This window comes from Euprymna scolopes, chromosome 32, assembly GCF_053919585.1.
Source record: "Euprymna scolopes isolate OS-2025 chromosome 32, ASM5391958v1, whole genome shotgun sequence".
In the NCBI taxonomy this organism is placed as follows: domain Eukaryota; kingdom Metazoa; phylum Mollusca; class Cephalopoda; order Sepiida; family Sepiolidae; genus Euprymna; species Euprymna scolopes.
In genome coordinates, this window is record NC_136513.1 from 99404489 (window position 1) to 99421954 (window position 17466).

Below are 17466 nucleotides of genomic sequence, written 5' to 3' on the forward strand. Positions count from 1 at the left end.
ATATATATATATATATATATATATATATATATATATATATATATATATATATATATATATTAAAAACAGTGAGGTGGGTGAGGCAGATCATTTACTTTTATTGTGATTTTATTTTTTATTTAATTAATTTAAATTTACGCTCAAGACGAGGATCATTATAGTTTAAAATTATCAAGATTCGCTGTCTTCCATAGTGAACAACTTATTTTTTTCGCAGACGAAAAAATTAGAAAGAAGTAAATATATTCAGCACAATAATTAACGTTGTTTATTGTTTTTAGGTTCGTTTGATCTTATCCAGTTGTAAAAAACTATACATTTCTGGAAACGTTTCGTTTTTATCCACGTGCATTTTCCAGCTTTCTTCTTTATAAACGAATATAGATATTCGCAAATTAGATCATGGAAACTGTGACCTATTTCAGCCTGAAAAGGAAAAAAAAACTAGTACAGCAACTCTTTTCAGACGGCTCACATGCCACCTGTCAGAATACAATGCTATTTAACGACATAATATCTCTCAGAATAGCAAACAAAGGCAGGAGAAATAAGTATAAACTAACCACTAATATAAAAATTAAATACAAAAATAATTTCCCACAGATGTTACAATAAATCAGAAAAAATTAGCATAAGATATTAATTATTAATTTTACGGCATTTCAGTTTATATGGGTACTTCATGTTTAAGATATTTATAGTTTTACAAGCATAAATAAAATCACTATATAATTACAACACAAACACTCTTCCTTGTCATTCCTTGTCTGCCAGACACTGTAGTAGAACAATTACTGTAAAATCCTCTTCAGATGTTGCTGAAGATTACGTTATTAAAAATCTCCAGAAATTGGCCGATACAAAATCAATTTGTGTATAATACATAATTTATCACCATCTCGAAATTCTTAGTAAGGGTGTGTCTGGAGAATCCCTCAGATCATCATGGTAACATATCTCGCTCAGGGAAAAATCCGTTAGGATATGTCGCTGCAGGGGAGTCACGCATCTTGTACTTCTGTAAGTTGTGCCATGTTTTGGCAACGTTCGCTCAGGCTCGGTTGAGTGCTGCCAAATCTTTCCACAGGAGTTCTAAGTCGAAAGATATTGATGATGTTCGTCCAATCTCTATGACAGTGACAAAGCTCGTGGAGGGTAATACTAAGTCCGGCACCTCTTGTAACTATGTTTAAATACAAAATGAAGATGAGTGTGTAGGTATAATTATTAAACACGAATGAACAATGGGGTTTATTTAATGTGTATCTATTATTATAATGATCTGATCCGAGTTTCGATTATATTGCGAGAGTGGATAATTGAAAGCGCATTCACGTTTTAATACCAGAAAGTTCATTCTTAGAAACGCGCGAACTGACTATTCAACCGCCAAACTCTATAAGCATCTACTATTTTGGACTAGGTTGGTTCATTTTAAAGAAACACTTATTTACTAAAAAGGCGGGCCAACAAATAAATAATATTATGTGGTTGTGAAAATCTATAGCAATTATCATTATGAATTATGTGAAATGTATTCAATGATATAGGGTAAAATCTGTGATACTTACAATGCAATCACAACCGCGCCTGTATTTTCTAGCCAAACCGGTTTTCTGGTTTGGTCTTAGCCATCTATACGGATAAAATCTTATACATTCTCCAGCATAAACGTTTCCATCTTTTATTTGACCTGGCAAAATATGTACAAAATGGAAAATTATTAAGGGCACGAACTTTTAATGTTGATTTGTAGAAGAGGCATTTAAATTCCTTGAAATTCATTATAATTTCCATATCAATTCATACATTTAATTCATACATTTTCTCAGATTATAGATACATAATTTATACGTTTTCTTCATTATTCTCAGTCATTCTGGCGCAAAACAACATTCTTTAGTCATTGTGGTAATACTTGTCTCAACCAGTTTACAGAGGAATTTGAATGAAATGTTTTATATCGTTCTACATATTTTTCTTGTTTCCAGCCACGCAGATAAACACGTAGGGGAAGTCGGGGTAAGTTGAGCCAATTTTCCATTTTGGCTCTTCAGAACCCAAACGACTAATTATTTTGCAAAGATGAGTGTATTATTATAAAATTCTTTTATTTGGGAACATTTTGAAACAAGTTGCAGTTTCCTGCTAGTACACCTAAACCGACCATGTGCTTTACAAAAATGCATATCAAATGGCTCAACTTGCCCCGACCATGGGGCAAGTTGATCCAACCTCTGGGGTAAGTTGTGCCACACAGGGGTAAGTTGTGCCACGCAAAAATATGTTGCAAATAAAGAAAGAACAAGCCCAAAATTGTTGCTGTGGTTATAAAACAAATTATAATAATGAAGTAGAAATGTTAATTACAGCGAATGAACCAGCACAAAATTTGAAACATATATCTGAAAGTAAGTTAATGAAGTTGCCACTGTGACAAGTCACAGCTGAAAACGAGCTGGCTAGAACAACGGACAGAACTGCCAACACTATTTGGCTGTGGCAGCTTGTAAACAACATCTTCTGCATTGAAACCCACTTCGTCCTTTGGGTTTGGAACAAACACAGGCTTGTCCGTTCCTACCTTCCCAGCAACTTTTTGAAGGAAAACATCTTCAAACTCAAAGTCCTCCCCGTTGAGAGTGTCAACCCGGGCAATATAGTTCACAGTTCTTGATTTGCCAGCACATTTGACAACCACAAAGTCACCTTCGATTATTGGGCTATCCAGATCAATATCACCATCACTATCTGATGACACATCATCAAATTAAAACTCTGAATCATCAGTGTCACTTGAACAAGGGGTTTTAGATCTCAGGGGACATGACTTTTTCCCACCAGCATTGAACAAACACTGCTTTGTTTTTGTTAATAGGCTCCTCTTTCTATTTTCAGAAAGGGCTATCAGCTTTTGTCGTTCAGGGCTGTCAGTCAAAATCTTTGAGCTGCCCTTTTTGTGACCACCTCTTCTTGCCTTTCTTGGTGCTGCTTTCGGAAATGGCTGAATTACAGATGGTGAAATGTATGGACGATGCATGACATCATGTGAGCTAGATGAAACACAAGACCCAGATGCGGATGGTTGCATAAGATCATCTTCTTGCTCTTTTTGTGGTCGGACATCATCACTGTGCACGGGCAAGACTGCTCCAGGAACCTCACCTGATGGTCCTGCATCTTCCACAGTAGAATTTGCCTCAAGGCTTTCTGCAGTCACATTTTGCTCACGGTCAGTTGGAAGAGAAGGGGAAAAGTCAATTTCACTAAAGATGTCCCGGTTAAATGGATGAATGCCCGAGGCTTGGAATCCAGCAGCAATGTTCAATGGTGTCATGGCAATCATCTGGGCTTGGTTCACTAGAGCTGGGATCTATTATATTGTTACTGTTTTCCCTGGATTGGATCGTAGCCACCCATCTATGGCTCTGTTTTACGCTGTTTTGAAGGGTCCATACACTGACCGGTTGAGCGGCTGGAGACGATGGGAAGTGTGTAGTGGAATGGTCAGTAAGACAACGCCATGAGATCTTGCTGTGTTCACAACATTCAAAGAAATGTGTGTGTCATGGTTGTCGAGGATTAAGAGGATTTTCTTTCCTGGTGAGCATCTGGTGTGCTTGATGATGTGATTTAAATATTCCACAAACACCTCTTCATTCATCCAGCCATTTCGTATTGCCCTCCCTATGCACTGTGTTGGTCCACCTCTGATGAAGTGATCTCTGTAGTGGACTCTGGATGAACATAGGAGGCACGATTGATCCAATTGCACTCACAGTGTACACCACCGTTACCAATTCCCCGCGTTCAGCGGAGGTGATTGAACCAACTTGTTTCTTTCCTTTTTCTGTGACAACGACTCCAGGGTTTTGAACGGTGGTGCACCCAGTCTCATCAGCGTTGTAAATGTCATTTGGTGAGAACTTGTAATTGTCCATTATCTGACTGAAGTTGTTGAAAAATTTATCAACAACTGGGCAGTTGAAGGCTGTGGCACGCCTAAAAGATGTTGCTTCTGTCACTCTAATTGCCAGGTTCCGGCGCTTCTTGAAGCCTAACCACCAATCATGTCCTGCTTTTTTCTCACGATCCCAACTTGGTGGCAGATTGAGACAGTTTTCTTTAGCAAACTCATATGCCAGTGTGCGACATCTTCTCAATGACAAACCATGAAACATGTCTGACAATTGTTTCACGTGGTCAGCCAAATCTCTTTCCATTTCAGGACTAAAAACCAATTGCCGTAAGGAAACAGGTGTGTAAGCAGTCCCTGCTGGTTGACTGTCTTGTTTGTCCATGTACCGCTTCAGTGTCATTCGATCCATGTTAAAGTCCTTTGCAGCACTCCTCACACTCTGACCACCAGTAACAGCGGCAGCAGCCCATTCCATAACGTATGTAGGAGTTTGTCCACGATTTGTCTTTCGCACGAAGTGGCACATGTCTGGTGGGCTTTTTTTCTGTGAAACACACAAAAAAGAAAAATGAAGTTAACACAATAAATCCGATAATGATGTAGAATATTACTAGAGTGAACTAGTTGATTCAGTGGAGTTCCTGGCATAAGTCTGGAACATTGAACAATGAATACCAGAACAGCTGGCATTTGTAGAGAGGCACTTGCCTCTCCTGGCATGTTTAGCCAATCAGGCGCCTCCAAATGGAATAACCCACCATGCCTGACTAATTGTAGGCTAGTCCATAATGGTGGAGAGAGGAGGTAAGTGCATTCTTGATTCTACAATGATAATAATAATAATGTTAAAAATAATAATGATAATAGTAATAATAAAAATAATAATTATTATTAGAATAACAAAGCGCCTGTACAGCATGCAAATTCCTATCCAAGCACGGCTTACACATCTTAAACATTTACCAGGTAACCCATAGATCTAATTCTTATACAAGTAGAGCATGTAACTTATACAACATGCATTTTGAATTCACTCTATAACAGGCCTACTGATGTGGTTGCACATTCATCTGTTTCTTGAAAACGTGTAAAAAGACATATGGGGCAAGTTGAGCCAGTGGCACAACTTACCCCATTAGCATTGGCTCAACTTACCCCAGTCTGACCTCATTGGATTGTCTGTTCAAATGCATGCATCTCATGTGTGGTGAATGTAAAAATCTTTTACAGGTATGAAGGCAAGTAATTGAACAAACAACTACCACATATTATATCTAACCAAACTATTACTACACACAAGAAACATGCATTCACCTCTGTAACGCTTTATTTTACTTTTTTGGCACGAAATATGATTTTCTTTTACTGCATCAACCTCCGATATTGGTTCAGCAAAACAAAATGGTGGAGTTTAAAGTCACGTGATCAGTTGTTTATAGATTGCATACAAACTTGGATTGGCTTAGTCAATTGTGGTTAAAAGGGGGTGGCTCAACTTACCCCTATGCTCAACTTACCCCGACTTCCTCTATTACTTAGATTACAAAAACACTTAAATGAGTTTAGGTAAACATAACGTGAGGAAGTTGAACATGTGTTTGATCAATATTTCACATAAAAGCGACATTAATTTTTAAGCGAGTCATTTATATACGTATTTATAAACGGAAACAAGTTGGAGACAGAGGATCGGTAATATAAAATATTTCTTCTTTTTTCTCTCGTTCATTTTTAAATATACTTTAGAACTTTGGATCCGTTTTCCTTAACTACATGTTAGGTCTTGCTATATTCACTCCTATATATTCATATTTATTAAGTCAAATATTACATTGATCAATGCCAATTATGTGTAAACAAAAAATCTCTACGTGAACCAGTTTTGTGTCAAAGTCATTATAGCAAGGACGGGTGTTTTTTTTATAAACAAAGCAAGGTGAGATATTAACTAATCACATATATATGACCTACAAAGCATTTAATTTCCAATATGTAAGAACGACATTTAATAATTATGAAATAAAACTTAATTTTAACTTTAATTTTTTTAATAAGTTATATTAAAACAGATTTTATTGTTTCTGAAAAACCACACCTAACGCAACTGCGAAGACAATCTGGTCCGGATGGATGGACGAAAGACAGAAGTTAAGTTTTACAATTGGCTTTTTTTGTTTCTTTTGTGAATGTAATAATCTATTACCAAACTTAATCCACCAGAGCATGTATTGGTTATTAGTCAACTTGAAAATCGAATCTGAACGCATCTAAGCTCTCAAGTATTGTTTGACAGTGTAAAATAAGGTATTCATATTGATCAACATAAAGATAAAATGAAACAAAAATAAATCTTACTTATTTTTAATGCAGGAGTTCTTTCGCAAAATTAACGTAAAGGGATCAACCATTTTAAAGTTTCAAGCACATATAAGTACTTTTAATTCATAATTTCGTAGTAATTAATTGCGGGTATTCATCATCATTATAGCCTCGGGAAGGGCCTAAGCCAGCCACAAAAACCCACCAGCGACCACGGTCCTGGGCGATTCGCTGCATGGGTAGCCGGTCTGCCAGGTGTTCGGCTCCAGGTCTCTTCTCCAGATGTTTCTAGGTATTGTAAATGCATTTTAGTGAGGAGCTCATTTTTTTGGGTGACGGTGCTGGCCCAACGCTCAACCTCCCCAGAATATAGGTCGAGATCTCTTAGTCTGGCCTCTACCCATTGATCTGTCCAGCATGGGTGGCCCTACCAGGAGAAGAATCTTCAGCCGGCTTGGCTCTTAGAGGAAGTAAGACACTCAACGTTCCCAAAGTTGCAAGCTAGTATTCTGAGTTTATTTTCTAATGAAAATATGCAAAATAAATGTAAAAACTTGAGAATGTACATTTAAGCACTTGAATATTTAAGACAATCATATTCATATAAATCTTTAAAATAATAAATAAACTTTCTTTCTGAGATTTACAAAAATAGATTTAGATATTCTTACTTGAAATATTGAATATTTTGGAAGTAGAAATAAATTATTTTTTGTGTTATTTACCGAAAACGACCATATCAATATTTGACAGAATTCCGTGACTCATGTTTTTAAAGTCCAAATTCGTTTCCATCTTGACCAAATTTCCTTGTAAAATCTTCTGCAATCGAGGTTTTCCCTAAAAAAGAGTATTTTTAAAAGGAAAATTATATATTCATACCATATTTCTGTCTCAATTAAAATTTACAACTTGCTCACCGCTTAATGAAAAAAGTGATGCCTCATTTCAAATGATGCAAAAGGCCATGGATTTCAATCCTCTGTCTAGGATGATTTAATTGCTGAAGTGGTTGGATTTATTTCGTCTTCTCCCTTGACAGGTTATTTATATATCGCGTTCAATATATAAATATTGGATGGAACAACCTATATAATTTCTTCCTTGAGTTGTGCCACCCAAAAGCCAGCCACTTTTCTTACTCGTAAATTAGATTCTTCTAAGAAACTCTCTCTTAGAATATCCTTGCGATTCTTAGTATTTCCGACTTCATCACAATGTAGAAATTTTAAATGTAATGTAAAAAGCATCTTGTTTCACAACCTGTTAAAATGTTTAAAAAAATGAAAATTAAAAGAGCATTTAAATCAACATAAATGTAGTAAACAATGCTTAACTTAAATATTGATTTCCCACTGCTCCGACGATTTGTGATCTATGATGTTAGTGCTCTCCAACGTATATACCTAATACAAATACAACTAGAAGAAGAATTCTCCCTTGAGGAGTTGAGCCACTCAAGTGCCAGACACTTTTCTAATCGAAAATCACTTTTTCTTAGAAAATCTCTTCTAAACTATTCTTGCTGCTCTATCCACATAAGGAAATTTAAAATGTAATGGGAACAAACACTTTGTTTTACAAGCTATTCGTTTCTTAAAATACTTAAAAATAGAAAATTATATAAAGATGTTAAAGAACATTTGAATCAATAACCATTTAGTAAACAATTTATAGTCCCCAAACACAACATAATATTTGCAAACTTACTACTTATTTCTAGAGAATTTTAAAATGGTTAATACAAAGCAAACAAAAGAAAAACAAATGTCATTGTCTTGTGTGAGATATAAACTTATAAATGAATATTTTTTTATGATTCATCAACATACTCAATATGAAATAAGTGTTGGTTTATTATAAAATTTTCTATTACCCAAAACTCACATTAAATACGTGTCGTATTATTCGGTATCTGATTAACTTAATTGAATTCACGTTTCATCAATAAATTTTTACATGTTCTTATCATGGTGTTATTAATATAGTATCTAAACGTAAGCATTTGACTTGACATATCATAAGAAATTATATGTATGTATATATATATATATATATATATATATATATATATATATACATATATATACTTTATTATTATGAATATATATATGAATTTTTAAATTAAAAAGGAAAGCATTTGATATATATATATATATATAAAAATATATACATAAATATATATATGTAAATATATACATATATATATATATATATTAAACCCCCGGAAAACGGTAACCTTACTATACGATTCCCGGTTACGATGTGTAATATGATTCATTCCGGTCTCTGCTTACAATATTTGCTTCCACTTACGGTGTTATTCGTAATAATCTTTTATTATATACATGTATATTATATATTGTACTGTATTTTGGTACTAATTATTAATGCCATATGCGGTGGTCTACTGTACACACACAAACGCACACACACACACACACACACACACACACACACACACACACACACACACACACACACACACACACACATATATATATATTTATTATTCATTTATTTATATATATATATTTATTATATATATATACATATATATATATATGTATATATATATATATATATATATATATATATATATATATATATATATATATATATATATATATATATATAAAACATCTACTCCACACGTATTTTTCAATTTACCGATTAAGGTATTATAAGCCGAACATATATAATAGCACTAGCAAATTCTTTCACATGAAAGAACGCAAAATACGAACTTAAATTTTAATCCAGTACTTAGACACCTCCCTCAATGTTGTATGTTGTATCTGCGTGATATAAACATAACACCTTAATAATTAATCACATCGTAACGTTGCCTTTTTTTTTTTTAAATTCACGTAGATATATATTTTACTGTTTCGTATGACAATGATACACACACTCACCTTGTATATAGTTTTAATTTTCATTTCGTATGGACCTGTGCCACGGACAGTTTGTGGGCGTTCTGCCAGAAACACTAGAATAAATTAATATATTAATTAGTGTTATTTACAGTATTTAAAGTTGTAGTAACGTAGATGTTCCTCCTAATTTTAAGTCTAAGTAAAAAACTATAAATAAGTTAACTATACATATCATGTATCAGATTAAAGCGTTACAACCCCGCAAAAATTCTACTTTCACAGAAGGAAGACAGGCCAATAAATATACTATTTACACAGAAGTGATGTACACAATATGAAATATAATTTAAATTAAAAAACTCAAACACTGAAAATAATATTAAAATAATATATTCGCAGACCAACAAACAGACTAAATATCTACTTGGAACCATTATATAAACTGTATCAAAGCAGACCAACGAAAATATTATTAAAAACGGAAGGGTGACTGTGTAAATCAAATGTTATTTACAATAAAGCCAGAACGAACAGACTCTCCGATTTGGACGCTTGCTTAAATTCGAACTCATACGTGGCTGGCAATCAAATTTTATTTCAGTCAACTATTACAAAATAACTTGCGAAAGGCATTCTGAAGCTTGATAAATCAAGATTGATATATGGAGAAGTCGTGTGTTTTTTACTTACCAACTTCGCTGTTACAGTATTGTGTCTGCAGATGGAGGTTTGGACAGCCTGTAAACACAAGTCCCATTACGAACATTTCGAGAATCAAGCCTCCACAAAAGATATGAATAAACATTGTGCCGTTACGATATCAGTTTTTTTTTATTATTACTGATGAGTTGTTGATTATTATTATTATTATTATTATTATTATTATTATTATTATTATTATTATTATTATTATTATTATTATATTACTACGGAGAAAATGCTGTTTACGAATAAGAAACTAATATATATATATTGTGTGTGCACTTCTGGGTCTATGTTGTAAAACACCGCGAGTAATTTGACTGGCACCGCTTTTTTATATTGTAGCATAGAAAAAAGTGTGAAATCATTACAGATTTGCACATGGTCATGAAAACCGTTCGATTATTAATAATATATTAAATGAAACTAAGTCTGTGATGAATTTTCTATGTCAATAATTTATTTATATTCATGGATTGCACGTTTTTTCATTTACGTTTGCATTTCGATAAATGATTAATCACATTTCGGTTGGTGTATATATATATATATAAATATATACATATATATGTGTGTGTGTGTGTGTGTGTGTTTTTTTTTTTGTTTTTTAGAAGCGCCGGTTGAGTTTGAATAAAATAAATACATATTAGATACGTTTGAAGCCAAAACAACGCATTATTACAAAATAAACATCCATTTATTTTGTTTGAAATACATCTTGAATTTTATAGATATCGCCGCGTAATATTCAGCCCTTAATAAATGATGACTCCCTTGTACAGCACGTAGGGTTTTATAACTACCATGTGCTATCCTGAATCTCATGCTCTTCACACACAGTTACAACAATGCCAACTTCGACACAGAAAAATTCCTGGTCGAAATTACTATGAGACTCTTTCACTGGCCGTGGTAAATATATATTCAGACCATTTCTGTTTGCCCAGCTTGGTTTTTTTCGTTTAATTTCCTTGACCGACCATATATTCGAAGATTTGCAACAGCTTAATCAGGGTTTTTTTAAACTTTCTAATAACGTTTCCAACTGTACTAAATGGTAGATTATATTCCCTTGATATTATTCGAATCCCTTTTCCTTCTTTGTGCTTATCAATGATTTTTTGACGAATGTCTATTGACAACTCTTTAGTTTTAGGCATTTTTATAAATAAACTCGTTGACTTTGAAGGAGTACGCCCAAATTGGAAGAATTTTATGAAATTATGTTAATATAAAGCTCTCTGATTGGTCAGTGATAACTCGTTTGCATTATTACAACACGCTAAGCAAAAGTAATTTAAATTTATCTCAGAAAAATAATTTTTTTAAAGTGTATTCAATACTTTTGCGTTTGTTAATTCATATTTTTCCTTAAATATAAACTTTCTAAACTTTGATTTTGTAATTACTACTCCAAATATAATTTAGAATAGTAATAAGAATATAGGGGAAGTCGGGGTAAGTTGAGCATAGGGGTAAGTTGAGCCACCCCCTTTTAACCACAATTGACTAAGCCAATCCAAGTTTGTATGCAATCTATAAACAACTGATCACGTGACTTTAAACTCCACCATTTTGTTTTGCTGAACCAATATCGGAGGTTGATGCAGTAAAAGAAAATCATATTTCGTGCCAAAAAAGTAAAATAAAGCGTTACAGAGGTGAATGCATGTTTCTTGTGTGTAGTAATAGTTTGGTTAGATATAATATGTGGTAGTTGTTTGTTCAATTACTTGCCTTCATACCTGTAAAAGATTTTTACATTCACCACACATGAGATGCATGCATTTGAACAGACAATCCAATGAGGTCAGACTGGGGTAAGTTGAGCCAATGCTAATGGGGTAAGTTGTGCCACTGGCTCAACTTGCCCCATATGTCTTTTTACACGTTTTCAAGAAACAGATGAATGTGCAACCACATCAGTAGGCCTGTTATAGAGTGAATTCAAAATGCATGTTGTATAAGTTACATGCTCTACTTGTATAAGAATTAGATCTATGGGTTACCTGGTAAATGTTTAAGATGTGTAAGCCGTGCTTGGATAGGAATTTGCATGCTGTACAGGCGCTTTGTTATTCTAATAATAATAATTATTTTTATTATTACTATTATCATTATTATTTTTAACATTATTATTATTATCATTGTAGAATCAAGAATGCACTTACCTCCTCTCTCCACCATTATGGACTAGCCTACAATTAGTCAGGCATGGTGGGTTATTCCATTTGGAGGCGCCTGATTGGCTAAACATGCCAGGAGAGGCAGGTGCCTCTCTACAAATGCCAGCTGTTCTGGTATTCATTGTTCAATGTTCCAGACTTATGCCAGGAACTCCACTGAATCAACTAGTTCACTCTAGTAATATTCTACATCATTATCGGATTTATTGTGTTAACTTCATTTTTCTTTTTTGTGTGTTTCACAGAAAAAAAGCCCACCAGACATGTGCCACTACGTGCGAAAGACAAATCGTGGACAAACTCCTACATACGTTATGGAATGGGCTGCTGCCGCTGTTACTGGAGGTCAGAGTGTGAGGAGTGCTGCAAAGGACTTTAACATGGATCGAATGACACTGAAGCGGTACATGGACAAACAAGACAGTCAACCAGCAGGGACTGCTTACACACCTGTTTCCTTACGGCAATTGGTTTTTAGTCCTGAAATGGAAAGAGATTTGGCTGACCACGTGAAACAATTGTCAGACATGTTTCATGGTTTGTCATTGAGAAGATGTCGCACACTGGCATATGAGTTTGCTAAAGAAAACTGTCTCAATCTGCCACCAAGTTGGGATCGTGAGAAAAAAGCAGGACATGATTGGTGGTTAGGCTTCAAGAAGCGCCGGAACCTGGCAATTAGAGTGACAGAAGCAACATCTTTTAGGCGTGCCACAGCCTTCAACCGCCCAGTTGTTGATACATTTTTCAACAACTTCAGTCAGATAATGGACAATTACAAGTTCTCACCAAATGACATTTACAACGCTGATGAGACTGGGTGCACCACCGTTCAAAACCCTGGAGTCGTTGTCACAGAAAAAGGAAAGAAACAAGTTGGTTCAATCACCTCCGCTGAACGCGGGGAATTGGTAACGGTGGTGTACACTGTGAGTGCAATTGGATCAATCGTGCCTCCTATGTTCATCCAGAGTCCACTACAGAGATCACTTCATCAGAGGTGGGCCAACACAGTGCATAGGGAGGGCAATACGAAATGGCTGGATGAATGAAGAGGTGTTTGTGGAATATTTAAATCACATCATCAAGCACACCAGATGCTCACCAGGAAAGAAAATCCTCTTAATCCTCGACAACCATGACACACACATTTCTTTGAATGTTGTGAACACAGCAAGATCTCATGGCGTTGTCTTACTGACCATTCCACCACACACTTCCCATCGTCTCCAGCCGCTCAACCGGTCAGTGTATGGACCCTTCAAAACAGCGTACAACAGAGCCATGGATGGGTGGCTACGATCCAATCCAGGGAAAACAGTAACAATATATGAAATCCCAGCTCTAGTGAACCAAGCCCAGATGATTGCCATGACACCATTGAACATTGCTGCTGGATTCCAAGCCTCGGGCATTCATCCATTTAACCGGGACATCTTTAGTGAAATTGACTTTCCCCCTTCTCTTCCAACTGACCGTGAGCAAAATGTGGCTGCAGAAAGCCTTGAGGCAAATTCTACTGTGGAAGATGCAGGACCATCAGGTGAGGTTCCTGGAGCAGTCTTGCCCGTGCACAGTGATGATGTCCGACCACAAAAAGAGCAAGAAGATGATCTTATGCAACCATCCGCATCTGGGTCTTGTGTTTCATCTAGCTCACATGATGTCATGCATCGTCCATACATTTCACCATCTGTAATTCAGCCATTTCCGAAAGCAGCACCAAGAAAGGCAAGAAGAGGTGGTCACAAAAAGGGCAGCTCAAAGATTTTGACTGACAGCCCTGAACGACAAAAGCTGATAGCCCTTTCTGAAAATAGAAAGAGGAGCCTATTAACAAAAACAAAGCAGTGTTTGTTCAATGCTGGTGGAAAAAGTCATGTCCCCTGAGATCTTAACCCCCATGTTCAAGTGACACTGATGATTCAGAGTTTTAATTTGATGATGTGTCATCAGATAGTGATGGTGATATTGATCTGGATAGCCCAATAATCGAAGGTGACTTTGTGGTTGTCAAATGTGCTGGCAAATCACGAACTGTGAACTATATTACCCGGGTTGACATTCTCAACGGGGAGGACTTTGAGTTTGAAGATGTTTTCCTTCAAAAAGTTGCTGGGAAGGTAGGAACGGACAAGCCTGTGTTTGTTCCAAACCCAAAGGACGAAGTGGGTTTCAATGCAGAAGATGTTGTTTACAAGCTGCCACAGCCAAATAGTGTTGGCAGTTCTGTCCGTTGTTCTAGCCAGCTCGTTTTCAGCTGTGACTTGTCACAGTGGCAACTTCATTAACTTACTTTCAGATATATGTTTCAAATTTTGTGCTGGTTCATTCGCTGTAATTAACATTTCTACTTCATTATTATAATTTTTTTTATAACCACAGCAACAATTTTGGGCTTGTTCTTTCTTTATTTGCAACATATTTTTGCGTGGCACAACTTACCCCTGTGTGGCACAACTTACCCCAGAGGTTGGATCAACTTGAGCCATTTGATATGCATTTTTGTAAAGCACATGGTCGGTTTAGGTGTACTAGCAGAAAACTGCAACTTGTTTCAAAATGTTCCCAAATAAAAGAATTTTATAATAATACACTCATCTTTGCAAAATAATTAGTCGTTTGGGTTCTGAAGAGCCAAAATGGAAAATTGGCTCAACTTACCCCGACTTCCCCTACTAACCAATAAGCAAGATCTGTTGAATAGAAAGACGGCATTTAATAAGATATGTTTTAGTAAATACTTATAGATTATTTGGTAATACTAACATTATTGTATTTATGGCCTTCTTTCTATTTTCGTATGCATTTATTTTTTTTATTATTTCCTACAATCTTAAAACTACGACTGTCGTATTAAAATAAAAAATATTGTATGTTTACGCATTTTACTAATGATAATGATATTATCATTCTTGATACTTATAAACGATATCCCGCTGATAAAATTTTCTCTCAGATGAGGATATTTGTGGATGACACTACTCTCTATAGCGTATATGCAGATCTAATGATATTGATAAATCTCTTCACGAAAATGTCCAGTCTGTTGTGGAATGGGGCCAAACTAAGCTCATTTCCTTTAATAATTACAAGAAACCTTCTCAACCACTTCTTAGTATAGCTTATGATACACTACCTGCAAGCACTTCTCTCAAACTCCTAGCCTCACAGACAACATGATATGGCTGCTGCGACGAAAAGTGGGATTTCCCGTCCGTGTTAAAAGGTAAAACACACCAGAGACTTCCATGTACCTTCAAAAAGTCAATTTTCACTCATGATAAAATATCGTTGCCACGTCTCAACTAGTGCATCAGCCACACGCCTCTCGCTCTTAGGCATTGTCCATAAAAATAACTTGACAAACTAATACGTCCTGAACTATCAACTGAACTCCAATTATTGTCCCGTCGCCGTTACGTCGCCTCCGTTTGCCTGTTTTACAAATATTACAATGGCAAGTGGTCTGACAAACTCAAAGCACTAGTACAACCTCGACGACAATACTATGCACAAACCCGAAAAGCAGCAAACTCTAACGTTTAAACTATAGAGATCCTAAATTGCTGTAAAGCCTTCTACTCGAATAGCTTTTTCCTCTCGGACTGCTAGACTTTTGAATTCTCTCTTCGGCCTCTGCTTCCCTGACTGTACTGACATGTAGAAATTCAAGTGTAATGTAAACAGACATCCTGCCGCCTAACTCCCTGAACGGTATGCATGCATGGCTTGAATTTTTAAATACGGGAAGTCTGATGAAATTTAACAAAGTCTTATAAAGCAATTCTCCCGAGGGCAACGTTAAAACGAATTTTAAGTATGAGGCTAACTTCTGGATGAACTTCTGGGGCCAATTACTTTACTCGGATCGAGATTTTTAGTAAGTTTGTCTCGAAAAGTTTGAGTACTTATAAATAATATAGCAACGTACATATTTAGTTTATTTTAAAATTTGAATATTTTATAGTAATTTTTCCATATACTCTAATTCAATTATGTTGGGTTAATGTGTGGCTTCAAATAGTTTATTTTAAATCTTTCTAAGAATGTAGCTAAATCCAATGCAAATTTGCAAATTAAAATTCTGGGTGTTTTGTTATAGTTATAGATTTGTTATAGTTATAGATTTGGTATAGTTATAGATTTGTTATAGTTATAGATTTGTTGTAGTTATAGATTTGGTATAGTTATAGATTTGTTATAGTTATAGATTTGTTATAGTTATAGATTTGGTATAGTTATAAATTTGTTATAGTTATAGATTTGGTATAGTTATAGATTTGGTATAGTTATAGATTTGGTATAGTTATAGATTTGGTATAGTTATAGATTTGTTATATTTATAGATTTGGTATAGTTATAGATTTGGTATAGTTATAGATTTGTTATAGTTAAAGATTTGGTAAAGTTATAGATTTGGTATAGTTATAGATTAGTTATAGTTATAGATTTGGTATAGTTAAACATTTGGTATAGTTATAGATTTGTTATAGTTACAGATTTGGTATAGTTATAAATTTGTTATAGTTATAGACTTGGTATAGTTATAGATTTGTTATAGTTATAGATTTGTTATAGTTATAGATTTGATATAGTTATAGATTTGGTATAGTTATAAATTTGTTATAGTTATAAATTTGTTATAGTTATAGATTTCGTATAGCTATATATTTGTTATAGTTATAGATTTGGTATAGTTATAAATTTGTTATAGTAATAGATTTGGTATAGTTATAGATTTGTTATAGTTATAGATTTGTTATAGTTACAGAATTGGTATATTTATAGATTTGGTATAGTTATAGATTCGGTATAGTTATAAATTTGTTATAGTTATAGATTTGTTATAGTTATAAATTTGGTATAGTTATAGATTTGGTATCGTTATAGATTTGTTATAGCTATAGATTTGGTATAGTTATAGATTTGGTACAGGCATAGATTTGTTATAGTTATAGATTTGGTATAGTTATAGATTTGTTATAGTTATAGATTTGTTATAGTTATAGATTTGGTATAGTTATAGATTTGGTATAGTTATAGATTTGTTATAGTTATAAATTTGGTATAGTTATAGATTTGGTATAGTTTTAAATTTATAAGGATTTCGTTATATTTTAACATTCTGGTTTGACGTTTTTTATGAAATTCTTTCAAAGAAAAAAAGCCAAAGAAAATAAATTCGACTCGGCCTCTTCTGTTAAAATAAAATGCATTTATTCATGGTACTTTCTTAAATAACGTATTGCACATGGTTTTAAATGTTTTTAAGTCCGTGATGAACCCGACAAAATAGTACAGTGTTGAACGCGTGCTTCAAAATCTTTAACGGCGACATATGTCTACACGTCTATTTCACTAGCTTGTTTTCTGGGTCTCGCCACGTAGTGAGTTTTTCTTTGTTTTTTTTTTCTTTTATCTTTTACTTATATAAAATCGCGCACCTGCTAAATGATTT

At 34.5% G+C, this 17466-nt stretch overlaps 1 protein-coding gene across 1 annotated transcript; it reads right to left on the minus strand.

Moving 5' to 3' along the window:
* Positions 1 to 245: 245 nt before the first annotated feature.
* On the minus strand, positions 246 to 10242 carry LOC145256528 (uncharacterized). Its single transcript, XM_080115554.1, has 5 exons — positions 9808 to 10242; positions 9157 to 9230; positions 6964 to 7078; positions 1572 to 1693; positions 246 to 426 (listed from the first exon to the last, which is right to left on the minus strand). The coding sequence occupies exons 1-5, from the start codon at positions 9920 to 9922 to the stop codon at positions 259 to 261; spliced, it is 594 nt and encodes a 197-aa protein (XP_079971680.1). The 5' UTR covers positions 9923 to 10242; the 3' UTR covers positions 246 to 258.
* Positions 10243 to 17466: the final 7224 nt, after the last annotated feature.

What these genes read in the sequence shown, in the direction of transcription:
- LOC145256528 (XM_080115554.1), bottom strand. Translation starts at nt 9,922, where the DNA reads ATGTTTATTCATATCTTTTGTGGAGGCTTGATTCTCGAAATGTTCGTA. An exon ending in TATTGATATGGTCGTTTTCG is followed by an intron (nt 1,694 to 6,963) that starts GTAAATAACACA and finishes ATATTTTGCCAG; the next exon opens with GTCAAATAAAAGATGGAAAC. An exon ending in GGCGCGGTTGTGATTGCATT is followed by an intron (nt 427 to 1,571) that starts GTAAGTATCACA and finishes TTTCCTTTTCAG; the next exon opens with GCTGAAATAGGTCACAGTTT.